A 26,926-nucleotide genomic window follows, 5' to 3' on the forward strand; every position below is an offset into this window, starting at 1 on the left:
CCTTCACCCCCATCTCCCATCCAGGCCTTCACCACACTATTGTCTATATCCATGGGTTATGCATATATGCACATAAATTCTTAATCTCTCCCCACCCACTCCTCCACCCCTGCCTTCCCTCTGAGGTTAACTGAATTGCCCAGGATCAACTACACAGCTCGTAAATGGAGGAGCCTGGGGCTTTTCCAAATGGGCCCCTCTTGTGCTTGTACCTGAGGAAGTCTGAGCATGCATCATTGAACATATGTTTATTAAGTTCCTACTGTGAGTCAGTTCACAAGCTTGTCAGCGGGAATATGGCAGCTGTGAAAAAGCTGTAGTTCCTACCTTCCTGAAACTCATGGTCTGGCAAGGAATTGAAATCACTTGTGTTATGGTGTGAGGCTATAGGAGTGAAGATTTTAAAGCTGGAAGGGATTGTAGGGTCCACCTCAGCCAACTCAAGCCCAGAATGGGGAAGATAGAACAGGGTCACAGAGCTTAGGCATGGCCCTAGAGGCCAGTCTGTGCCCCTTTCACAGTATTCAACTGCCTCACTTTGACTCTCTTCTGCTCAGCAGTGGTCAAGAGCTGTGTGTCAAGATGGGTTCTGCCAGGGCACAGGGGGAAGCTTGCTGTGGCCATCCTGGGAAAGACAGACCTCTTACCTTCTCTTAGCAATCAGAGATTTTAAGGGTGGCAGTGGTGGTGGTGGCGATGCTAAGCAACCATAGAACAGAAGTGAGTGGCCTTCAAGGATTTGCCCAGCAGCCCCTTCACTAATTAGAGCCAACTGGTCTCCACCAGCCTCCTGAGTGTCCTGGGATGATGTTGGCACAACAGACCAAGAGGTAGCAGAAGGACTTATTTGGCATCTATGTCTGATTTCTGTTCTAGACTAATGTCCTCACATCTTTCAAGGAAGGACCAGATTACTCAGTACTCTCTTTTCAATCCTTTCTTTAAATGTTTCAACCCAGAGTGCCATTGCAGCTTCGTATCTCCCAGGACTTCTTACTGGGGAGACACATTCAGTCTTCTGGTAATTTTTGCTGAGAGAGACAGAGCAAGGCTGTTGAGAAGGCTTTGGGATGGGACAAGACCTTTCAGGTCTGGTTCTGCCATGTGTATGAGTCTCCCTTTCTTCAGCTGTAAAATGGAGATAATAATAGTACCACCCTCATTTGGTGGTTGTGAGGCTGAATGAGATCATGTTGAGCATGGAGGAAGTGCTCCATAAAAGGCTGCTGTTATCACCATGTAGTAGCGCTGTGGTCCCGGCTGCTCTCCACAACGTGGGAGTTCCCTGCCTGCAGGGGTGACTGTGACTGCGACTGCCACTGCCACTGAGACTGCGACTGTGATGCGACTGCCACTGAGACTGCGACTGTGATGCCACTGCCACTGAGACTGCGACTGTGATGCGACTGCCACTGCCACTGCCACTGCGTTGCCTCACCTTTCTCCCCCATCTCTGAGGGCCCCCGAAGATGCCAATGGCAGGAAGAGGAAATGGCAGGTCTTGGGGAATAAAAGAGGGGCATCGGAAAGGAAATGCCAGTGCTACATCCTCCAGGTTTGGAGGGGAGGGAGACTCAAGTAATTCCAGATTTTAAAAGGGGTTCTGAAAAAAATAAAAATAAAAGGGTTTCTGAGTCCCTACCTTTCTTAGACTTGGGGGTCAGAAGTCACGGGGTGTAGGCTGGACCCCGGGAAAACTCACTCTGGGAGAGCACGGGCCTCAGTTTCCCGGTGAGTGTCAGGTGGCTCCCCCGCCTTCAGCCGGGTGGCGAGATCCGGGCTTCGGGAACGTGGCTCCGAAGGCAGAGGGCTGGGGGCTGACTGGGAGGCGGGGCGGCGGGCTCGGATTGGCCGAGCCCGAGAGGGCGGGGCCTATCTTTAAGAGGTGCGAAAGGGAGTGCAGGGAACTTTGCGCCTCAGCCGCCGGCTTTAGGGTGCGCGGCGACTGTGGCGGCGGCGGCGGAGACGGCGGCGGCGGCGGCGGCGACCCCCCGAGCCCGGACGGAGAGGAGGCGGGCGGAGCGGAGCAGCATCCCGGCGTCCCGACACCAGGCGGCGTGGCCTACGGGTCATGGCCAAAGGAGAGGGTGCCGAGAGCGGCTCCTCAGCGGGGCTGCTGCCTACAAGCATCCTCCAAGTTGGTGAACGCCCGGCCCAGGTGAAGGTAAGAACGTGGCACCTGGGTGGAGGGCCAGGGTGGGGTGTGCGTGTGTGCGTGTGTGTGTGTGTGTGTGTGTGTGTGTGTGCGCGCGCGCGCGCTGCCTGATGGGGGCATCGAAGGATAAGCCCGGTCTGGGACACCTTAGACTACCCGGGGACCGGCGGGCCCGGGGGCAGAAGAGAGCCCAGATGTGTCCTGGGGGCCGGGGGTGAGGAAGTAGTTTGTAGACGCCGGCGCCCCCTTTTGCCCACCCTCCCTCCTCATCCTTGAGGACGCGGGCGGGCAGCTCCATGTGGTGCCTGGCTCTGCCTTTCGTTCTTCTGTGACTAGCGGCTTAGAAGCCAGAAAGATTCTAGAAGCAAGGGAAACCCCAGAAACCTGGGAAAGTCCTCTTGGTTCCCCATCTCTCACCCCCTGCTCCCCACCCCCACATGCCTACGCTTTCGCCTCTACTCTGTGAGGGCCCCTCAAGTTCATTCATAAGAACAAGGACTCCGCTCTTAAAGGAGCCGCATTCTTCAGGCGTTTGTGTGATTGTGGGTGTAGGGGCTCTTGCCTGTGCTTTGTGCGTCTTGACCTTCGGCACCATCCCCAGCTCTCTGGACATAATGGGCCGAATAAAATCAGGTAGCCCAAGGGACGGGATCCCAGGCAATAGATTTCTGCTGGAGTTGATTGCCGTTTACTTGTAGTTTTAACTGATCCTTGGAAGGAGCCCAGGCGAGCAATTAAGCTGCTGCCATGTATGAGTAATCTCTACTTTTCCCTGGGCAACCTCAACCTCCCTGGTGCTCCACCCAGAGAGAACCCAGTCATGCACCCAGAGGCTTTTCCTCCCCTCTCCAAGGTCCCCTAGGAGCTGAGGAAGGGTAGGATAGCTCCTGGGTTTGCCTGAAGCTCTGGCTGCCCACAGGGGCCAGGGATGCTATGGGACAGATGGAAGGAACAGCTGTGCCTGCAGCCAGCTGGGCTGGGCCCCTACAACTCTCTAGAGCCCTCACCCAGCAGGCAGGTGGGTCCCGGCCTTGGAACCAGGGCAGGAGCTGGGGCTGGGCTTAGGCAGCTCTTGTCAGCAAGAGGATTTTCAGGTTGTGGCAGTTGGTGCTGGGTGGGGACAGGTCCGCTGCTGGAGCATGTTCCCCTTCCAACCTGGAAAGGAGCATGACTGAGGCCTTGGGGGGAGTTTTTTAGTGATGGTGGACGGATTGATACCAATCTGGGGGGTGGGGGTGGATAGGGTGGGGTGGCTTAGGGGAAACTTCCTCAGTATGGAGTCCCCCTTTCCAGGTTCCTAAGAATAGAGAATACCTTTCTTTTCTTGTGGAAGCGCTATCTAGCTGGGCAGGAAGAGGGCAAGACAGACTTGCTCCTCCTGCAGAAATGACTGGAGGGATGGGTCCTGTTTCTGGAATTTTTTAGGATGGAGGCCAGTATTTTGGGTCTCCTTTCATGTTTTTCTCTTCCCAGAAGGAACCAAAGAAGAAACAACAATTGTCCATTTGCAACAAGCTTTGCTATGCAGTTGGGGGGGCCCCCTACCAGGTGACAGGTTGTGCACTGGGGTTCTTCCTGCAGATCTACCTATTGGATGTGGCTCAGGTGAGTGGACTGAACCCGCCAGGGCTTCTGCAGTATCCTGAGGTTTTCCCCATCTGTGAAATGGGACTGGGAATCCCTACTTTGCTGCCTGTCAGAGTCACAGTGGATGAGAAATATAAGAAGGTTTTGGGAATTATCCAGAAGGGGAGTCTATCTGCCCCCAGGCTAGGTCAGGCAACTCCTCCTTGTCTGGCAAGAGCAACAGAGCCTGGAAGGGTAGGCGGTGGTGGAGGGAGAATGGAGCCAGCTGGTGACGCTGTTCTTAGAAGAGACTAGCACACTGTGTCCCCAGCTGGACAGCAGTTAGTCAGATGGCTTGGCTGTGGGGTTGGTAGATATTGCCAGGTATGTGGATGAGGTGCATCTCATTTTCACCTGAGGAGTAGAGGCATGTCAGGGGTGCCCTCAAGTGCTGGGGTGAGTTAGGGCACCCCAGTACATAGAGTCTTTGACTGGGAGGGGTATTTAAGGTGAAGCTGGTCTCCTCTGTGCTTTGAGAAGCCTTGGCCAGAAGCATGGCATCCTGAGAATTCAGGATGGGAAAGTGGGAGGCTGAACAACCACGGCTCTCAAGGCTCCCACACTGGCCATCTTTTTTACGTCATATCTGACTTTGCAAACAGGACATCTTCGTTGTATCCATTTATAGGTTGAGAACACTAAGCTCTAGGAAGGACAAACGACAGCATTCAGCAGCTAGTTTTCAAGCAACTTTCATGGGCTGGGTCCTGAGTGGTGTGCAAATATGAGGAACCTGCAGCTAAATTGTAAAACTGGGTTGTAGCAAGTGTTAAAGTTGGAAAAGTCAAATTAGGAAGATTGCCATGTGGGAGAGGACACCAGTTCCCTAGCTTCCTGGAGCAAGAGAAATAGTAGGGTCTTTTAAAACATATATGTATATTTTATTGATCTTAGAGAGAAAGGGAGAGATAGAGAAACATCAATGTGAGAACATAACATTGATCAGCTCTCTCCTGCACACCCTCAACTGGGGATCGAGCCTGTAACCTGGGCATGTACCCTGACCTGGAATCCAACCTGCAACCTTTTGGTGCATGGGATAACACTCAACCAACTGATCTACACCAGCCAGGGCATAATAGTAAGGTCTTAATGGATAAGAAAGAGTCCAGAGAAGCTGTCTATTCGTGCCTAGAAGGTATGGGGGGGAGGGAATAGCTTGAGTGGTTAGTGACAGGCCACTTTTTAAAAGCATCTAAGGTTCCTTTTTCCATGTCCAGGATAGAGCTTGAACTGTAAGACAGGGATCATAACTCCCATTATATAGATGAGGAAATTGAGGCCCACTGTGGTCAACTAGCAAATGCTAACTCTGGTATCAGGTGGTTGGGGGTTCAGGGCTGTGAAAGGGAGGCAAGGAAATGATTCTGGATTAATTCTAAATGATGGGAGTGTTTTCAAGGGCAGCGAAAGGGAGGATGTTAGGGGACAGATTTGGGAAAGTTTCTAAGGAGGCACACAGTGCTAAAGCTATCAAAGAATTGTTACTGTCATTATTAACAAGGCAAGTGAAGATGCTTAAGGCCTGGGTGGGAGCAGCACAGGCTGCCAAGGGCCTAGCTGAGGAGGGCAGGGAGCCCCTGCTTTCGCCTACCAGTGAAGGCTGAGGTAGGTAGAAGGGTGAAGGAGTCATCTTTTGCTTGTTCCCCATTCCAGGTGGACCCATTCTCTGCCTCCATCATCCTATTTGTGGGCCGAGCTTGGGATGCCTTCACAGACCCCCTGGTGGGCTTCTGCATTAGCAAATCCTCCTGGACCCGTCTGGGCCGCCTTATGCCCTGGTGAGTAGAAGAGGCTCCTTCAAGGTGGCAAAAGGCAGGGCTTCTGGTATTTCTACTACCCTTCAGTTTTTCCATGTGCTTTGTCACAGGCTGAGGAGTGAGGAAAAGAAATGACGCAAAAACCAGAGTGTTGAAATGCCAGCTGAAGTCAGCTACCCCAGTCATGGACCCTGGGATGCCCTGCCAGTTCATCCCCAGTCTGGCCAAATTGTTAGATTGAGCAACTTCCCCCTGCCCAAACCCTATTGCTTCCTAAGGTCCATTCCCTTCAGTGAAGCTGGAATTTTAACTTTTCCCACTCAGTCACTTCCCATAGTGGGAGAGATAGTACTGCATAGTGGTTGAGAGGTTATAATCTGGAGCCAGCCTGCCTCACTTTTTAATACCAGCTTTACCACTTACAGCTGTGCAACCTTGGACAAGTCACTTACCATCTCTGAGTCTCAAGTTTCTTCATTTGTAAAATGGGGATAATATGGCTATCTTATAGGGTTATGGTATGGATTAAATGTGTTTATTTATATGTAAGTACTTAGAACAGTGCCTAGCACATATTAAGTAATATCTAATTTGGTACCCCTTCAGAATGGTTCCTAGTTAGACAAGACCAAGAATGTGATACCAGACCCATAACCTCTGGCCCCTTGGTACAAAACCTATATTACTCAGCCTCAGGCTATCTAGTAAAGTGGGGGTGTGCTACAGATCAAACAGCAAAGGGAGACACACAGGACAGGCTGACAGGCTGGAGCTTTGGTTCCCTCCAGGACATCCTGCTTGGTGGTGGTGAGGGGGAATATTTCCTTTCATCTCCTGCCCATCCATGCTCAAGGGGGCGCCTTCCTGCCCCAGGGGCGCCCATACCTGGTCTCCGGCCTCCAGCCTTCAAAGCTCTTCCCACAGCCCCCACCTCTCCCCCACAGCTTCCTTTCCCACGAGGCCCCCCTTCCCACCACAATCCTTTCAGCCCCTGGCTAAGGCCCAGGTTGGGGCCTTTGATTCAGACTTCAGGGCCAGGGTTCAGGACAACCTGCCTTACCTGCACAGGCTGCTCAGGGCTCTAGGGCTGGAACCACCCACCCGTGAGGCTTGGCCCGGATCCGCCCCCTGGCAGCGGGCGGGAGGCGGGGCTCCGCTGCCACATCTCCTCATGAGGCCCAGCCAATGGGAGGCAGCCACTTTGGCCAGCCCAATGGGCAGCGGCCCAGCAGGGGTTACTCCCAGTCACAGTCGGTTCCTCTTCAGTGCTCGGCGGCCTGCGAGGAGGGGATGGAGAGTTTGACGAGAAAGCTGACGCCCTTGTTCTCCGAGGAGACACGTGGACCTGGGAGGGGTGACGGGGGCAGGGAGGGGGAAAAGGGAGGCGCTCCCCGTGGCCTCTCCCTGGGCAGGTGCGGCAGTCGGCTCCGCGAAGTCGCCAAGGCCCTTCAGGCTGGTTTCTGGTTTAGTGCATCTCACTGTGTGCGTGGTTCCTCTGGAGTGGTACCACCCCTGTCTGAGGGCACACTGGACCGCTCGTGGGCTGAAGGGCTGCCTTGTAGTGTATGTGGCCGCTTCCCCATCCGTACCACAGATAGCACCTGGGCCTCTCCTCAGGCCTGGGGCTGGACACCGCTCTGTCAGTAGAAGAGGAGGCTGGGCCTCTCTGGGTTCGTGAGCCCTGTGGTCCACTTTCCTCCCAGGCTTTAGACCAGATCTGCCCTCAGCCACCATTTAAATCCCCCTTTTGGACCAGGAAGACTTTGACAGGCACTTTCTCTGGAGTCCCCATGAGAGGCAAGGTGTCAGCAGGGTCACATGGGGAGGCCAAGATGCAGCAGGGCTGGACCTGAGGTCTGACTCCCAACCTAGTGCTCTCCACAGCCCCCTTGCTGTGGGCCTGTACTCTCCCCCTGAGCTTTCCTGGTGTGATAATCACAGCAAACACTTACTGTATCCCAAGCACTGTTCTACATTTTAACACTAACTTAAGTCTCAAAACTACTTCAACCCTAGGAAACAGAACCAAGGTCCTTACCTGGCCTGTAATGATGGCCCTACATGACCTGGTGTCCCACTTCCTTTCCAACCTCATCTCCTAATTGCATTGCCCATGTTCACTCTACTCCAGCCCCACTGGCCTTCTTGCTTTTCCTCCTACCTGCCTGGCACATCTCCCACCTGAGGATGTTTGCACTAACTGTTCCCCTGGCCTCACACACTCTTGTCTCAGACGTCTGCAAGGGCAACTCCCTCTTCCCCTTATTCAAGTCTTGGCACAGATGTCACCTTCTCAAAGAAGGCTACCTTGTCTACTTTGTTGTGAATTGCACCCCCATACTCCTAATTCCCACTTAACCTGCTTTACTTCTTTAACCCATAGCAATTACCTTTTAATATGTTTATATGACTTTTTTGTGGTAAATATACATAGCATAATTAACCATTTTGACCATAAGTGTACAATTCAGTGGCATTAAGTATACTCTCATTGTTGTGTGACTTACTACCATCCACCTCCAGAACTTTTTCAGCTTTCCAAGCTGAAACTCTGTACCATTAAACAGTAACTCCCATTCCTCCTCTTCCCAGCCCCTGGCAACTACCAGTCTACTTAATTTTTTTAATAATATGTTTTATTGATTTTTTAGAGAGAGAGGAAGGGAGAGAGAGAGAAACATCACTGTAAGAGAAATATCGATTGGTTGCCTCCTGTATGCACCCCCACTGGGGATCAAACCTGCGACCTGGGCATGTGCCCTGACCAGGAGTCGAACCAGCAACCTTTTGGTGCATGTGATGATGCTAACCAACTGAGCCACACCGACCAGGGCCCATTCTTCTTTTTGTCTCTATAAATTTGACTATTCTAGTTATATCATATAAGTGGAGTCATACAGCATTTGTCCTTTTGTGTCTGGCTTATTTCTGTTAACAATGTCTTCAAGGTTCATCTGTGTTGTAGCATGTGTCAGAATTTCCTTTTAAGGCCGAATAATATAATATATATCCTCTCCTCCCTCAGGATCATCTTCTCCACGCCCCTGGCCATCATTGCCTACTTCCTCATATGGTTCGTGCCTGACTTCCCACAGGGCCAGGCCCTGTGGTACCTGCTTTTCTATTGCCTCTTTGAGACACTGGTCACGGTGAGTGTGGGCAGGGGTGTCAGGGCGGGGGTAAGGACAATCCCTGGGGCCTCTAGGGTTGGTGTCCAAAGCCACATCTGTCTGTCCATCGTCTGACTGGCCGAGGGCCTCTCTTCCATGCCAGTGTTTCCACGTTCCCTACTCAGCTCTCACCATGTTCATCAGCACAGAACAGAGTGAGCGGGATTCGGCCACTGCCTACCGTAAGTCTCTTCCTAGCCCACTGATCCTGCCCACTAGGAACCCCGGGTCCCCCTCTCCTTTACCCTCCTGCCACGTTTCTTCCCTTGCTGGGAGTGGGTATGAAACTGTCTTAAAAATAACTCAATCCTCTTATGGCTCTGTTGAGACCAGAGAGATGCAGGGACTAGCCAGAGGTCACACAGAGCAAAGTCATGAGTTTAGGCCAAGGTGCCATCTGCCCCACCACCCTATAGCCACCCTACTTGGAGCTGCTACCATCATCTGGGGCTAGAACTGGGCTCTTACTAAACTGACCTTCCTCCCTGGGGGCCCACAAGCCATGGGTCCCCTCCATAAGGACCTTCTTTTCACTGCTCAGGGATGACTGTGGAGGTACTGGGCACAGTGCTGGGCACAGCAATCCAAGGGCAAATCGTCGGCCAAGCGAATATGCCTTGTCTTGAGGACCCCAATGGTTCGGCAGTGGCCTCAGAAGGTGCCAATCACACACACAGCACCACCTCACTCAGAGAAACGGTGAGGCCTGCCCCCATCAGGGCAGAGGTTTGGGGAGATGAGGAACAATGGGGTGGTTTGCAGTCATTTTCAAAACAGTAATAATAGTTAGTGTTTGCTAAATGTTGGGCATTTGATGTACAAACTGTTAATATGGTCACTTTGTAGATAAGGAAACTGAAGCATAGAGAGGCTAAATGATTGGCCCAGGGTGATCGAGTTAGTGAGTTGCAGAAACTAGATTTGGAGGAGATTTGAACTGTGGGTTCTCAGACTCTACAGCCTGGTTTAACATTTTGTTCCACTAGACTTTGTTCAGCTTTGGGAAAAAGCAGCAGGCCCAGGATGATTCTCCCATTTCACAGATGGAGACAGTGAGGTCCCAGAGTAGAAGGGACTGGTCCAAGGTCATTAAGTAGAGCTGCTGAGTTGAGACCAGACTGATAGTCTCTCTCTGTTGCCTTTACCCCCCTTTATAGCAAAATGCATACCTGCTGGCAGCAGGGGTCATTGCCTCTATCTATATCATCTGTGCTGTCATCCTGGTCCTAGGCGTGAAGGAGCAGAGAGGTGAGAAACCCTGAGGGGAGGGGGCAAGGTGCAGAGCCCAGCACAGGATGGCTTTGTCCCTCTGCCTGGGCCTCAGGCTTTGGGAGGGGCCTCTGCTCTTTCTTTACTGTTCCCTCTGGCCCCCAGAACCCTATGAGACTCAGGCTGAGCCGATGTCCTTCTTTCGGGGCCTCCGATTGGTCTTGAGCCATGGCCCATATGTCAAACTTATTGCTGGCTTTCTCTTCACCTCCCTGGCTTTCATGGTGAGTAGGGGCCTGATATGTTCAGCCTAAAGAGGGGAGCGGGTGGGCAGAGGCCTCAAAATGTGACAAGCCTGAGAGACAGGTGGAGTGGGAGTGGGTAAGCGGAGATGCCTGGAGCATAGGGAATGTCTTGAGAGGCCCAACCCCAATATCATGTCTTTCCTTGTGTTCCTTGCCCCCACCCTTGCCCTTCCCCAGCTGGTGGAGGGGAACTTCGCCTTGTTTTGCACCTACACCTTAGGCTTCCGCAACGAATTCCAGAATCTGCTTCTGGCCATCATGGTACGTGTGGGGCCCTGAGGGTGGGTAGGCAACCTGGGATGAAATAGCATAGATTGCAAGATGGCTTTTTGGAGAGTCAGAGTGATCCAAGGTCATGAAGGGGTGAGGGAGATTTCTCAAAATAATTTGGTTGGACCTGCCCTATAATTGCTTAAGTAGGACTGTGAAAAAGTTTGGGTGCATGTATCAAATCATTATGTTGTACCCTTAAACTACTAATATAATGTTATATGTCAAATTATACCTCAATAACACTGTGGGTGGGGGTGGGGAAAAAGTTTGGAATTAAATGTTTAAGTAGTGAAGATAGCAAGAGCAAAGAGGTAGAGGCCAGGAACTTTGGAACTTTGGCTCATTTGTGCTCAGAGAAGGCAGGAGATGAGATTAGGACCTGCTTTCAGCTCCCCTTGGGAGCCATCAAAGGTGCCTGTCAACTTCCTCACTGCTCAGATGATGTCATCTGCTGCTCTCAGGCAGGGCTGGGAGCACCTTTGGGGTCCCGGGAAGGGCAGAGGGTTTCCATGGCACTAACCCACTTCCCTCATCTCTTTTCCACCTACAGCTCTCGGCCACATTCACCATTCCCTTCTGGCAGTGGTTTCTAACACAATTTGGCAAAAAGACAGCTGTATACATTGGGATCTCAGTGAGTGGGACCAGAGGGGTAGGGCCTGGGCTGGGGGTTGCTGGTGGGAGCCTCCCAGCTGACTCATCCTCCTATATCCCCCTCTTCCCTAGTCAGCAGTGCCATTTCTCATCCTGATGGCCCTCATGGAGAATAACCTGATTATTACCTATGTGGTAGCTGTGGCAGCTGGCATCAGTGTAGCAGCTGCCTTCTTACTACCCTGGTAAGTATACACTCACCCAGGTATGTTCCCCAGTCCCCCACCCTCCACTGCTGAAGCTCCTTTGGGAGAATTCTGCCAGGGCTTCTTTCGCAGGCCATTCTGTGGGTCAGGTTGGGGGTGTGGGGTAGGTCTTCCCGTAGTTTTATAGGTTGTGAACTGTGCAAGAACACCTAATCAGGGTGAGAAGTGGGGGCCTAAGTCTGGCCTGCATGCTACTTGCCCAGCGGAGCACCTAGTAGGGCCACTTCACCAAGGAGGAAGGGGCCTTCTTAGCCACCTGAAGTTGCCATCTTCTCACTGAGCTGTGTCCATGGGGCTGCAAACTCCCAGAGGGCCACCTCTTCTCATTGACACAGAGAGGTGCCAGATAGGCTAGTAGGGCCTGTGGTTGCTAGGTGTCTGGGTCCTCACTGCTGCCACACTGCACAGGTCTATGTTGCCCGATGTCATTGATGACTTCCACTTGAAACAGCCCCATTCCCATGGAACAGAGCCCATCTTCTTCTCCTTCTACGTCTTCTTCACCAAGTTCGCCTCTGGAGTCTCACTGGGCATCTCTACCCTCAGTCTTGAGTGAGTAGTGTGGGGCTTGAGGCAGTGCTGGACAGGCACATGCCCCAGGTGCCCCACCCTCACCACTCGTCTCCCCATTGGGTTCCACAGCTTTGCCGGGTACCAGACCCGTCGCTGCTCCCAGCCAGCACCTGTCAGGTTTACACTGAGGATGCTGGTGACGATGGCTCCCATAGCCCTCATCCTGCTAGGCCTGCTGCTCTTCAAGCTGTACCCCATTGATGAGGAGAAGCGGCGGCAGAACAAGAAGGCCCTGCAGGCTTTGAGGTGAGAGGGAGCGGACAGAGGTGGAGGGGCATCATGCGGTCTAAGCCCTCAGCTGTGCCTCCTGTGGCCGTATCCAGACTTCCTCCTGCACACCTTCCCTCTGCCAATTTATAATAGTGGCAGCTGATATTTCTTGAACATGTAGTTGCATGCCAAGTGTTTACACTTACTCATTCAACAAATGCTTACTAGAAGCCTACTATGTAGCAGGCATTGCTCTAGTGAATGAAACAAAAATCCCTGCCCTCAAGGTTTGTTTTAGAGAATGTGCATTCATGACCTTCTTTAGAGAATGTGCATTCATGCGGTCCTCCAACAACCCTAGGTATCACAGAGTCCTTTAGTTCCCATTCTGCAAATGAAGAAACTCAGGCTTAACCAGGAAGGGTGGCTGACTCAGCTGATAAAGGGCAGAGCTGGTTTTGAGGCCTGGCATTCTGACTCTACACCCTGCACTCTTCATGGCACTCCTGGAATGCAGGACCTCAGGTGTGGCCTGAGCCCTGCCTTTTGGGAGACCAGAGGGCAGGGTGGAGTGGGTCATGACAGCCCATCAGTCAGCCTAGGCCAGATCACACTCCTTGGGCTTGTGGTGTCCTGTGGGTAGCAAGAACAGTGAGCAGACCAACCAGCAGTTTCTGAGCTGAGAGGAGGAGTGTTTTATTATTTATTTATTTTTAATCTTCACCCAAGGACATGCTTAGAGAGGGAGAGGGAGAGAGAAACATTGATCGGTTGCCTTCCATATGTGCCCCGATCTGGAACCACACAGGCAACCTTTTGGTGCACAGGATAATGCTCAACCAACTGAGCCACTCTGGCCAGGCAAGAGAGGGGGAATGTTTTAGACTTGCCCACAGCTGGCTAAGACTGCAGGGCCAAAGATTACGAGAGGAATGACATAGGTGCCAGCAGGGGAGGGGTAAGGATGGTTCTTCTAACCTGTCTTCTCTGGCTCTTGCAGGGAAGAAGCCAGCAGCTCGGGCTGCTCTGACACAGATTCTACAGAGCTGGCCAGCATCCTCTAGGATCCGTTGTGTTCCCTGAAGTCACCAAGCACAAGGCCTGAGTCATCAGGCCACACAAAGAATCTGGGCCCACTTGCCTGCTCACTCAACAGCTGGTCTCCAGGTGCCAGGAAGGGAGCCAAAGACTTGAGAGTATGCAGCCCAGGACACCTCCTATGCCCACCTTGGGGCAGTCTTTTCATACAGCCGCCTGCCTCCCCTTTCCCCGCCCATGGGCTGAGCCGTGGGACTGCTACTGTGAATATGCCAAGGACTGATGGGGCCTAGCCCAGGACACTAATGTAGAAACATTTTATACGGACACTAATTAATAACTTAATGACTGTGTATATAGCAATGTGTGTGTATGTATATGTCTGTGAACTATTAATGTTATTAATTTTCATAAAAGCTGGAAAATGGAACGGCCTGTTTCTGTCTTTTTCCTTCATCATTCACTAAGCCCTTCTGTACCAAAATTCAGACAGTGAGAAGGAGTGTTGAGCAAAAGGGACCCTGGGTAGGGAGAATGAGTTTGGAGGTGTGATAACAGCGTTAGTTAACATTTACTGAACATATCTGTACCAGGCACAGTATGGAGGGTTTACATTCATTTTGCTGCTGTTCTCACTTAATCCTGGAAACCATCCTGCTAAGTCAGAATTTGTCCCCACTTTATTTGTTGATTTAAAAAAAAACTTTAAAAGAACTTTATTGACTTTAGAGAGAGGAAGGGAGAGAAAGATCAATATGAGACAAGAACATCGTTCAGTTGCCCCCCACGTGTGTTCCGCCTGGGAATCGAACCTGCCACCTTTTGGTGTATGGAATGATGCTCCAGCCAATTGAGCCGCACCCGCCAGGGCTGGATTTGTCCCCATTTTAAAGATGAGCCTGGCCGGGCGTGGCTCAGCGGTTGAGCGTCGACCTAGGATCCAGGCGATGGGGTTCAATTCCTGGTTGGGGCACATGCCCAGGTTGTGGGCTTGATCAATGACAGCTCTCTCATCATTGATGTTTCTATCTCTCTCTCTCCCTCTCCTGTCCTCTCTCTGAAATCAATAAAGATATATTTTTAAAAAATTAAAAAACAAAAATAATAATAATAAAAAGATGAGGAAACAGCTCCAGTGTTGATAGGGACTTGGCTAACATCACATAGCCAAGGGGGCCTAACTGGAATCTGTCTTAGGTCTGTGAGACTCCAGTACATTCATCAACCACCGCTCCCCTGTGTCTGATAATGACTGGTCTGTCAGATGGTTGCTCTGCCCAGACACACATTTGGTGTTTCGCACCCTGTGCGCATCTGGCTGTGTTGGGGCAGATTCTGTGTGACGGGCCCTGTGGGGTCCTACAGACCTGTGATTCTTCACAATTGTTAATGACAGTGTTGGAAAGTGAGAATGAACCTGGCTAGGTATATGTGTGACAGCTGAAAAGGGGTCTCACTGGTGTGCCGGTGAAAACCACCTCTGGCAGGGAGGATGGTGGCCAGGGTCTAGTTTGTGGCATTTGCCTATTTCCATGATGTAAACACTCCCACTATAACCAATTTCAAGTTGCCAACCATTTTACTATCTTGCAAAATTCCCGAAAATTTAACAATTGGCTCTGCAAATGGGTAAGTGCCTGCCCCAGCACATCACTAGGTTTTATACACTTAACCCAAGCTCCAAAAATAGGAAAAAGCAAAGCTGTCAGGATCAGCTTTGCTTTTTCCTTTTTCCTCTTAATTTTTTAAATGGATAAATGAAGTCCAGAGAAGAGAAGCACTTATAACTAGTTAGGCTTGGCTTTGACTTTGGATGTGGGGCTCCATTTTTTACTAATGAAGTTCTGCCAAGCCACTTTTATAAATTTATACAGTGATACTAACAGGCACTTAAAAAAGATCAGTTCAGTTAGTGAATTATAACCACCAAGTCCTGTGTTTTTTTCCCTATGCTTTTATTTATTTTATTGTTGACACTACTGCAGATGTCCCCCATTTCTCCCCTCCCTTTGCCCACCTCCACCCAGCCCACGCTCCCCCTCCCTTGGCCCTCACCACACTATGTCTTTCTCTATGCAGCCGGCTATGCATATATGTTCTTTAGCTAACCCCTTTCCAAGTCCTGTTTTTTTAATTTCCTAAACCACTCATGGTTGCCTCTTTCCCATCCCTACAATTATTAGATGCTATCTTCTCTTTCCCCATCCCTACAGGTATCTATCAGGACGATTAGAACTAGTGTTCTCACTGTCTTTGATTGATCTCACATTCCTTCTGCAAACTATCTAAGATAACCAAGTAGCTCTGTTTAGAAACCCTTCTGTGAGTCCCTGCTGCCTGCAGGAGGAAGTTCAAGACCCCTTCTGGCCTTACCAGCCCCAGATCTAGATACAACCCCCCTTTTTTTTAATTCTCACCTGAGACTATTTTTTCCCCCATCATTGCTTTTCAGAGAGAGTGGAAGGGAGGGGGAGATAGAGAGAGGGAAACATTGATGTGAGAGAGACACTGACTGGTTGCCTCCCACATGTGCCCAATGGAGGCCGGGGATCGAGTCTGTAACTGAGGTACATGCCCTTGGCTGAAACTGAACCTGGGACCCTTCAGTCCTCAGGCTAATGCTCTAACCACTCAGCAAACTGTCTAGGGCTAGATACAGCCCTTTTTGCAGACCACCCGCCCAGCCCTGGAATACACCTCTGGCCTCTGATACCCCTGGCAGACATTGGCCCAGTGTGTCTTGGCTTCAGCATGCCTCTCTAAAGCCATTTCTGGCCCCCTACCCCTTGCGGTAGCTCTGAGATTTCCACACCTCCTTCATCATGGTCTCCCACACGAGTCTAGGGCCAGGCATAGTGGGTTGGGACTTGAGGAGCTAAATAAACAAGAGCTATGACAAGAAAGCTTTTTGAGTCAGACCCAATTCCTACCGACCCTCTGTGATGCTTCTCTCTTGGCTCCGGTGTTCCCCAGCTGTACAATTGGGATTTGGAAATGAAAACCCTTGCCTCTCTCCAGTTTCATGTTCACAGAAAATTGTTCTCTCCTTTTCTTTCTTCTTTCTTTCTTTCTTTCTTTCTTTCTTTCTTTCTTTCTTTCTTTCTTTCTTTCTTTCTTTCTTTCTTTCTTTCTTTCTTTCTTTCTTTCTTTCTTTCTTTCTTTCTTTCTTTCTTTCTTTCTTTCTTTCTTTCTTTCTTTCTTTCTTTCCCTCTCTCTCTCTCTCTCTCTTTCTTTCTTTCTTTTTTTAAAAAAATTTCTTCTCCTTTTCAAAGGCCCCCTCTGCTGACTGGGGGATGGTTTGGGGGTGGTACAGGTGGGAGAAGTGGGAAAGCAGCCTGAGGACCCAGAACCCCCTTGGGTCATTGGTACTCCAGGTACCTTCTGGAAAACTCATATTTACCCATCCTTGGGAAGAAGTGCCATCTTGACTTTCTGCTTGGATCCAGAATTACTACAAAAAAATCCTGTCTCTCCCCTTTAGCCGCTGTCCTGCAGGCCTCAGCAAACCCACCTCCCCACCCCCATCCCTGCTAAGGACCAGATGTGGCTTTGGGTCCACCTGCTGGAAGAAAGGGGCAACATCTTTCAACATTGCAAAGAAGGAATTTCAGGTCTGTCATCGACTGGCTTTGTGATCTTGGTTACCATTTATCGAACAAATATTTATAATGGGCCTACTATGTATCATGCACCGGCTACGTTCTGAAGATAGAGTGGTGAAAAAATAGAGCTTACACTCTCAATGGAGACCAGTGACGAATGAATGGACATGTAAATATGTTCAGATTGTAATAAGCATCACGAAAGAAAGAAGCAGGGCGATGTAATAGAGGAAACTTGTGTGGAGGTTATTTTAAGTTGATGAAAGAATGTTCTAAGAAAGTGATGTTTGTCTTGAAGCACGAAGGCAGAGAATTAGCAGATATCTGAAGAGCTTCCAGGAAAGCACTGCAGGTAGAAGAGACAGCTAGTACGAAGACCCCCGAGGTAGGAAAGAGCCTGGTGTATTTGAAATACTGAAAGGAAACAGTGTGGCCAGAGTGTAGTCAATGAGAGGGCAGGTGGTATGAGGTGAGTCTGGAGAGGTACAAAGGAATTAGATCACCCAAGGCCTTGTAGCCCACAGTGAGAGTTCAACTTTTATTTTGAGAACAGCCAAAGAGCTATTATAGAAACTTAAACAAGTGATTTACTTTTTTTTTTTAAATAAAGGCAGCCTTGGCCGGTATGGCTCAGTTGGTTGGGCGTCCTCCTGTGCACCAAAATATTGCAGGCTTGATTCCCGGAATGGGGGTAGTGTTCTGCTCTCACATCGATGTTTCTCTTTCCCTCTCCTTTCTCTTTATAAAATCAATAAATATATTATTATTATTATTATTATTTTAAATATATCTTTATTGATCTCAGAGAGAGGAAAGAAGAGGGAGAGAGAGAGAGATAGAAACATCAATGATGAGAGAGTCACTGATCGAGTCCGCAACCCAGGCATGTGCCCTGACCGGGAATCGAACCCTGATCGCCTGGATCCTAGGTCGATGCTCAACCGCTGAGCCATGCCCGGCCAGGCATTAAAATATATTTTTTAAATGAAGGCAGAGGCTTTGTAGGCCATGGTTAAGCACTTGGATCTTTATCCTAAGAGCAGAAAGAAGCCATTGATGAGGTTTAAGTGGGACAGTCATATGCTAGGTCAAGATGTGGACAAAAAAGGGGCTCTGAAATAAATCTGACAGAAAGTAGCCTTACGGGGTGATAGGATCATATGATTCCTAAGTGGGCAGGTCAGGGTGGGTAGTCACAGCTCAGACCTATAAAAAGGTTAATCTTTGCCTTAAGCAAGCCCTGTCCATTGTTCATCATTATGCATCTAGATTAACACACCTTTGAAATGTCAAAGTACTTCTCTTCTTCAGACCCCTGAGAGGTGTAGCCATTCTCAAGTGGGTATAGAATTCTGTTAACTATCCTTTAATCCCCACGTTGCTTTCTCCCACCTTCATGTAATTTTCCTTAGTTCCCTTACTTCCAAATGTATAAAAGGAAATGCAAAATTCTCATTCTCCAGGTCATTTGTGATCTTGGTTCCCAGCATGTTATCAGTTTGGCTCAAATAAATTCTTATAAAAATTTTCTACATGTTTGGAAATCCTTACTTCAACAAAGGATTTAGAAGAAAGACCATATCATCTGCTTTGTGGAGAAAGGTTGAAGAAGGTAAAAGCGGAAGCAGGATGACTTGTGTAGAGACTGCTCATGCAATGTTCTTAGGCAATGAAAAGGACCAGACTGGGTGGTGTGATACAGTGGGCAGTTAGACAGACATGAGCAGAGTAGAAACAATAAGCCAGGTACAGAAAGAAGGTCATCAGGAGAGAAAGCTCCTGGTGCCTAGCAATGGACATTTGTAAGGTGGGACCTTGCCCTCAGGGTGACCTTTCCTACTCGAGCATATGGAGGTTTAGAACCCCTGACCTTTCATATCTCTGGTCATATGGTTGGGCCACTCCCCTGACCTTTCCTCCCCTGCATGTGGATAATCATGCATTAGACCCCCTTAGAGGGGAAACAAGGGGGGCATACGATAGCCTCATATAACTCCCATACAAGCCCTTGCACGACCATTCCCATAAGCATTAAGTCCTCAGGACAATGAGGTTCCAACCTGAATCAAATAATTTTAAGAACAAAGCCTTGGGTCTGTTGACCATAGAGACAAGAGTTTTGATCAAACTAGAGATAACATCTAGGCCTCAGTCGTGTTAAAGCTCCAGGCCCAGAAAAACAACAAGACCACGCCCAGAAAAACAAGGCCAGCCTGGGTGATACCATGGCCTGGGTGATACCATGGCTGACTTCAGGACCAGATGCAATGACCAATGATATCCCTACCCTGGTGCCCACCAATCAGTAGAGACCATGACCCTGAAAGGACGCACTTGGAAAGCTGATGAATATTCTATTGAGATCCTCCCCTGAGACCTCCCCTAAAATCTCCACCTTTGTAAACCAGACAAAAGCCCTTAAGACAAAAGATCCAATGCGGTTCTCTCTCTCTGGAGCACACGCAAGCCTTTCTCCCTCTCCTTCCCCCTGGCATATTTTCTTTGCCTTTCTTTCTCCTAAACTCCAAAGGCCCATCTTTTGCCTCTGTAACTTGTTTCCTGAGTCCATTTCTTCTATAGCTCACTTCTACCTCTGTGACTTGCTAAATAAACGTTTGCTTGTGATTTGAATTCCTTGGCTTTGAATTCTTTTCAAGGACTGAGGTCTAACATCAGGTGCTGTTTTGCCATTAACTGTGGCAGTGGAAATGGAAAGAAGACAGATTTGACAACTGGTTGGCATGGATAATAGAGGGGGGGATGGAGAGGGAAAGAAAGAGAAATAAGGGAGATGCCTAGATTTCTAACTTGGGAAACAGTAGTGCCTCAACTCAGTAACACAGGACTGGAGGAAGACCAAGCTTGGGGGACAGAACAATTCATTTGTCACCACACTGTATCATTTTCATATAAAAAAAGAAATCACACTTGGAAATTCCACTAAGTCAGTAATAAGAATACACACTTTTACTACTATGACTATATAACCTTTAATTGGAGGTATTAACTGTTAAAGAACAAAATCCAACCAAGTAAATTTTAAGATCTAATTGGCTTTATTGAATGATTCATGAATCAGACTGTATCTCATCTAGTAAACAAAGGCACTCCAAAGAAATGGACAAAATAGAAAGTTTTTATAGGCAGAGAGAGGGAGGGACAAGGAAGTTAAGAGTGGATTATTTTAGCCCGGCTTGTGTGGCTCAGTGGTTGAGCATCGACCTATGAACCAGGAGGTCATGGTTTGATTCCCAGTCAGGGCTCATGCCCAGGCTCCAGGCTCGATCCCAGGGGAGGGCATGCAGGAGGCAGTCTATCAATGACTCTCTCTTTCAACATTAATGTTTCTATCTCTCTCTCCCTCTTCTTTCCTTTCTCTGAAATCAATCAAGATATATTATATATATATATGTGTGTATATATATATATATACACATATATATATATATATTGACTTCAGAGAGAGGAAGGGAGAGGGAGAGAGAGATAGAAACATCAATGATGAGAGAGTCATTGATCAAACCCACAATCTGGGCATGTGCCCTGACCGGAGAATCAAACCCCGATGGCCTGAATCCCAGGTTGATGCTTAACCGCTGAGCCACGCCCAGCCGGGCTGAAGTCAATATTTTTTTTAAAAAAAGAGTGGATTATTTCAGGTAAGGTTACCTTCCTTTAGGGGAAGGCAGGGGTCTTATCAGGCAGATTACCTTACTAGTGTTATCAGGAAATTTTAGACTGATTGACTTAAAATTCCATTCACGAGAGAGACAGAAACTACAATTAGTTTAGGTATTAAGTTTTGGTGGGGCTTACTACAAATTACTCCGTTTTGGGTCTGTAGTTTCTTTTTAACAGAGTCAATGCAATTAGACAAGAAAAATAAAAATTGGAAAGGAGTAGGTAAAATTATATTTATCACTGATACATTTGTATTACAAGAGAAACCAAATTAATCAACTGAAAAACAACTATCAATAAGAAGATTTAGTAAGGAAACGGGCACAAAATTTTTATTCTTATTTAAAAATTTTTAAAATTTTTATCCTCACCCAAGGATATGTTTATTGATTTTAGAGAGAGAGGGAGGGTGAGAGAGAAACATCGATGTGAGCGAGAACATAAGTCAGCTGCCTCCCGTACGCACCTGGATCAGGGATCAAACACTCAACGTAGGTCTGTGCCCTGACTGGGAATGGAACCCACAACCTTTTGGCGTACGGGATGATGCTCCAACCAACTGAGCCATTTGGCCAGGGCGGGTATGAAATTAATATAAAACAATACCCTTTATATACACAAACTGCAATCAGTTAAAACTGCCATTGTCCAACACATTAACCACTATCACACATTGCTATTTAAATTTAAACTTAAAATAATTAAACTTTAAATTCAGTTATTTTCACTCTACTAGTCACATTTTACGTTCTCAGTAGCCACATGTGATTAGTGGCTACTATATCGGTGTAGTTATAGAACATGTTCATCATTGCAAAAAGTTCTGTTATTCAGTGTTGAGTTGGAAGACATGGTGAAAGAGAGGACAACATTTACGAGATCAACAAAATACCTAGGAAAGAACTAGTTCTTTGTCAAACCACATGATTAGTTTTTGGTTACAGGCCCCCAGTCTGGACCTCTCTGTATTTCAGGTGACAGTCTTCCCTGACTCTTCTAGGCAGAGTCTGAAGTTCCTCCAGGCTCCCCCAGTATAACATACAATTGATCCTCATTAATTGCAGATTCTGTATTTGTGAATTTGACTACTTTCTAAAATTTATTTGTAACCCTAAGAGAGAGGCAGGAGAGAGAAGGGAAGAGAAAACGGCAGCAATGACAGAGGAGGCAGTGAGCCAGAGAAGGTGTTTTGAATTGGATCCAGAGCCTCCCCTTTTTCCTGCAGGGCAGCTGGGCAGGCAGGGTGAAGCTCAAATCTCCATGGCAAACAAGGAAATCACTGATTTCTGTGACCCGAGGCCCTTTCTGGGGTGAGGCCCCAAAGAGGCCTTGCCCAGTCAGCTCTGATTGCTCACCTTCCAGGAAACTGCTTTCCGTCTGGCAGAGATCACGCTGAAATTGGCCTAAATTGGGTGGACTGTGTCTTAACCCTAGAAATTTCCAAAGTGACCTGGATAGCTTGGGGGAGTCTAAGATGTCTTGGAGTCACCTATGGTCAGAAAAGCAGGGAGGGGACAGGACTATCTGCCCTTCTAGTGGTTCATAGAGATGGGGAACGAGACCCAGAGCCTCTACTGTCTCCCACTACAGTCATGGCAGTCACTCATCCCAATACCTTCCTCTTCGGGAGTCCCAAGCAGCCCTAAAGGATGCCCGTGTTCAGGAAGTGAGGGGAACAACCCAACCTAGCCCCCTGGCTCAGAGAGGGCAAGGGATTTGCACAAGGTGCACAGAGGCAGAAGAGGATACAAATCTAGGTTTTACTCCCAACCTCAGAGTTATTTTTGTTTTCCCACCAAATTGTTTTTCCCTCCTCCTACACTTGCACTAGGGCCCAGACTCCAAAGCTAGCTCCCCAGCTGCCTATGGCTACCAGATCATGGGCTTGGTCATAAATGTTAACACCAAGTGACAATGCAGTGTGTCAGAGGACCTGTTCCACTACCTGCTTAAAGGAACCCGGTGGCAGAGGCTGCAGGGGAAGGACCTAGGTTTTCTAATCCAATCCCCACCTGATGCTTGGATGCCCTCTACTACATCCCTGCCTTGTGGCTGACAGCCTTCTGCTCCCACATGCTGCCATCGGCAGACAGCTCATTATGGTTCAAGTCAGACTGTATCATTTCCGGAGAAAGGTGTAAAAAAGATCTTACCTTGAATGGAAAGAATGTCCTTACGGCTTGCCTGCACATATCCTGGATCCTCCCTTTGTTGCCTGCATAAAACACCCTCTGCTTCTGTCCCATCTCATACCTGCAGGAAGTTGAAGATAGACCCATGTCCCCAGAAATGGATTCAAGGCTTGGTTTAATTCTTCTAGTTACACCTGTTTTAATTTCCTGTAGAAAGCATGTATTTATTTTGCTTTGGTAATTAAAAAAGAAAATAATTTTAAAATATTTTATTAAGGTATAATTTCATATAGGAAAATATACAAATCTTAACTGTATAGTTCAATTTTTCCATATGTATACAGTTGGCCCTCTTTATCTGCTGCAACTGTAGATTCAACCAACAGGCAGATTGAAAATATTTGGAAAAAATGTTACATTGTTGCTGACATGTACTATGTAGTTAGGCCTATGATGGTTGCATGGTTGTGAGGCAGGATAGTAGGAAGCTAGGAAAATTCCTGGGCAAGTGGAATGGGGAACCTGAGACAAGAAATTTAAACAAGGCCAAACAGTTTGGGCAGCTTGCAGCCAGCTTGTGAATCACAAGACCTTATCTTCCACAAACAAGGGCACTTGAGAGCAAATGGTTAATACCTCTCCTCCCTAACCAGAGAACACTTAGCTTAAATCACTCTGGCAAGGAAAACAGAGAACAAAGAACCAACTAATGCCATTTGTGCCAGCTGAACCCAAGGAGAAATATCACTTGGTGGATGTTAGGTATGAGAGATAACTGCTAAGGCAGGAGGTGGTGAAGGGGGGAAAAAGGGGAGTTTATCTCATTCACTGAACAAAGAAGTCAGCAGTCTTGGGACTTGCCAAGATAAAACTGCCAGATGGCCCTAGCCGGTTTGGCTCAGTGGTTAGCACGTGAGCCTGCAGACTAAAAGGTCCCTGGTTTGATTCCAGCCAAGGGCACCTACCTTGGTTGCAAGCTCAATCCCTGGCCCAGGTCTGGGCAGGAGTGGGAGGCAACCAATCGATGCTTCTCTCTCTCTCTCTCTCTCTCTCTCTCTCTCTCTCCCCCCACCCCCCCTTCCACTCTCTCTGAAAAAGCAATGGAAAAAATATCCTCAAGTGAGGATAAAAAACACACACAAAAATACAACTGCCAGATGTTGCCCAGCCAGAGTGGCTCAGTCATTGAGTGTCAACCTATGAACCGGGAGGTCACAGTTCAATTCCAAGTCAGGGCACATGCCCAGGGCTGTGGGCTCGATTCCCCAGTAGGGGACATGCAGGAGACAGCTGATCAATGACTCTCTCTCATCATTGATATGTCTATCTCTCTCTCCCTCTCCCCCCCTCTCTCTGCAATCAATAGAAACATATTTAAAACAAAAAAACCCCTGCCAGATGTTCTTACAAATTCTGAGAAAAGCCACAACAAAGTAAAAGGGGGACCTTGAAATCTAGTCTGTTGCCCAAGATATCTGGCAGAAAACCTTGAAACCTATAGACAGAAAAGTATGAAATCTCTAAACCTCTGCTAGGCAGGGTACTCAGACTAGCTGGGTTGCCCACTTGTGCTATACACCAAGTGTATTTTTAATAAATTTGTTTGCCTTACTTCCTTAATAAATTTGTTTGCTTTGCTTCAGTGCTGCTGTCACTTGTCTGAAATCTTTCTTACAAGGTTGACAAGAGCCCTCCCTCCAACTCAGGGGGCTGTATAGTAACAGTTGTATCTGTACTAAACATGTACAGACTTTCTTTTTCTTGACATTATTCCCTAAACAATATAGTATAACAGCTATTTACATAGCATTTACATTGTATTAGGTATTATAAGTAACCTAGAGATGATTTAAAATACATGGGAGGTCTGGCTGGTGTGGCTCAGCAGTTGAGCATCAATCTAGGATCCAGGAGATCGCAGTTCAATTCCCTGTCAGGGCACGTGCCTGGGTTGCGGGCTCAATCCCCAGTAGGGGGTGTGCAGGAGGCAGCTGATCAATGACTCTCATCATTGATGCTTCTATCTCTCTCTCCTTCTCCCTTCCTCTCTGAAATCAATAAAATATATTTAAAAAAAAAAAAAGTACATGAGAGGATGTTCATAGGTTATATGCAAATACTATGATATTTTATTTAAGGGACTTGAGCATCCTTGGATCTTGGTATCCACTGGGATCCTGGAACCAATCCCCTGTGAATACTGAGAAACAATTATACAGCCATATAACCTCCACCCAGTTCAAGATACAGAACATTTCCATATCCCTGGAGGTTCCTTGTGCTCCACTTAATCAATACCCATTCCACCAGAGGTAAATGTTACAGTAGACCCCCTTATTTGCAGGGGATATATTTCAAGACCCCCACTGGATACCTGAAACCATGGATAGTATCAAACCCTATGTATAATTTTTTTTCTATACATACATACCTGTGATAAAGTTTAATTTATAAATTAGGCACAATAAGAGGTTAACAATAACTAGTAATAAAATAGAATAATTATAACAATATACTGTAATGAATGTTATATAAATGTGGCCTCTCTCACAATATCTTATTATACTGTACTCATATTTTCAATTTTCACTTAAAGCACTTTATAGCTTCTCTTTGGCATATCTGAACTGCCAGCATCACTACTCTTGCACTTATTAAGTAAATAAGGATTACTTAACCGCAAGCACTGTGATACCATGACAGTCAATCTGATAACCAAGATAGCTACTAGGTGACTAACAGGAGGGGAGTGTATACAATGTGGATATGCTGGATAAAGAGATGACTCATGTCTTGGGTAGGATGGAGTGGGAAGGCTTGAGATATCATCATGCTACTAAGAACAGCACACACACAATTTAATCTTATCAATTTTTTATTTCTGGAATTTCCCACTTAATATTTTCTGGCCACGGTTGACTGTGGGTAACTTAAACCGCAAAAAGTGAAACCACAGATTAGGGAGGACTACTGTATTCTGCTTTCTATCACCATAGATTCGTTTTGTTCATTCTTAAACTTCTTATAATTGGAATCATGTAGTAAATATTCTGTTGTATCTGGCTTCTTTCTCTTAGCACAATGATTTTGAGATGCATCTGTGTTGTTCTGTGTATCAACATTTTTTTCCATTTTGATTGTCGCTGCTAATATTCCATTTTATGAATACATCACAAATTGTTTCATTCTCCTGTTGATGGATATTTGGACTGTGCCTAATTTTTGGCTATTATGAATAAAGCTGTTATGGACATTCTGTGCAAGCCCCTTATAGACATATGAACCAATCTTTCTTAGGTATATGTCTGGATGTGAAATTGTAGGTGTATGTTTGGCATTATAAGAAACTGCCAAATAATAACATATGACAAGGACACGAACAATGGTGGGGAGGGGCCTGGGGAGAGGGATGGGACGGGGTGGAACGGGTCACTGGGGAGAAAAAGGGACATCTGTAATATTTTAAACAAAAATAAAATTTAAAAATTAAAAAAAAAAAATAACATATGAGTTCCAGTTACTCCACATCCTCAGCAATCCTTGATAATGACAGTTGTTTATTTTTAAAGTCCTTCTGTTGAATGTATTATCTCATGGTTTTAGTTTGAAATTTTAAAAATATCTTTATTGACTTCAGAGAGAGGAAGGGAGAGGGAGAGAGAGATAGAAACATCAATGATGAGAGAGTCATTGATCGGCTGCCTCCTGCACTCCCCCCACTGGGGATCGAGCCCACAACCTGGGCATGTGCCCTGACTGGGAATCGAACCTGGATCTCCTTGATCCTAGGTCGATGCTCAACTGCTGAGCCATGCCTGGCCGGGCTGTGCTCCTATTCTTAAACTATTTCACACCCTCTGTCTCCTCAAACCTCTGAAGCCTCCTTTCCACCTCACTATCAACTGATGATTCTGTTTGTTATTTCATCAGAAAAGCAATCAGAAGGGAACCTCGACATTCTACTACCACCATCAACATACCCACCAGCGCCTCCATTGCCTAATTCAAGCACATTCCTTCTACGATTATTTTCTCTCTCTCTTGCATCTTCCATTTCCCCCTCTTTACTGATTCATTCTCAGCAACTTACAAACATGCCATTCTATCTCCTATCTTAAAAATCAAATCAAATCAAATCCCTTCTCTGACAGCACACTTTTTCTAGCTACCACCTTACTTCTCTAATCCACTTTATAGCAAAACATCTTGGAAACTTGACTCCAACCTCTCTCTACTTTCTCTACTCCCATTCTCTCTCTCTATTATTTATTTATTTATTTATTTATTTATTTATTTATTTATTTATTTATTTATTTATTTATTTATTTATTT

At 47.4% G+C, this 26,926-nt stretch overlaps 1 protein-coding gene across 1 annotated transcript; it reads left to right on the top strand.

Moving 5' to 3' along the window:
* Positions 1–1,874: 1,874 nt before the first annotated feature.
* On the top strand, positions 1,875–13,607 carry MFSD2A (MFSD2 lysolipid transporter A, lysophospholipid). Its single transcript, XM_081144418.1, has 14 exons — positions 1,875–2,164; positions 3,629–3,760; positions 5,438–5,562; positions 8,567–8,690; positions 8,815–8,893; positions 9,253–9,410; positions 9,869–9,959; positions 10,086–10,204; positions 10,403–10,486; positions 11,049–11,132; positions 11,225–11,337; positions 11,767–11,910; positions 12,001–12,177; positions 13,142–13,607. The coding sequence occupies exons 1-14, from the start codon at positions 2,072–2,074 to the stop codon at positions 13,203–13,205; spliced, it is 1,587 nt and encodes a 528-aa protein (XP_081000544.1). The 5' UTR covers positions 1,875–2,071; the 3' UTR covers positions 13,206–13,607.
* Positions 13,608–26,926: the final 13,319 nt, after the last annotated feature.

Source organism: Miniopterus schreibersii (genome assembly GCF_964146895.1).
Source record: "Miniopterus schreibersii genome assembly, chromosome: 8".
NCBI lineage: Eukaryota > Metazoa > Chordata > Mammalia > Chiroptera > Miniopteridae > Miniopterus > Miniopterus schreibersii.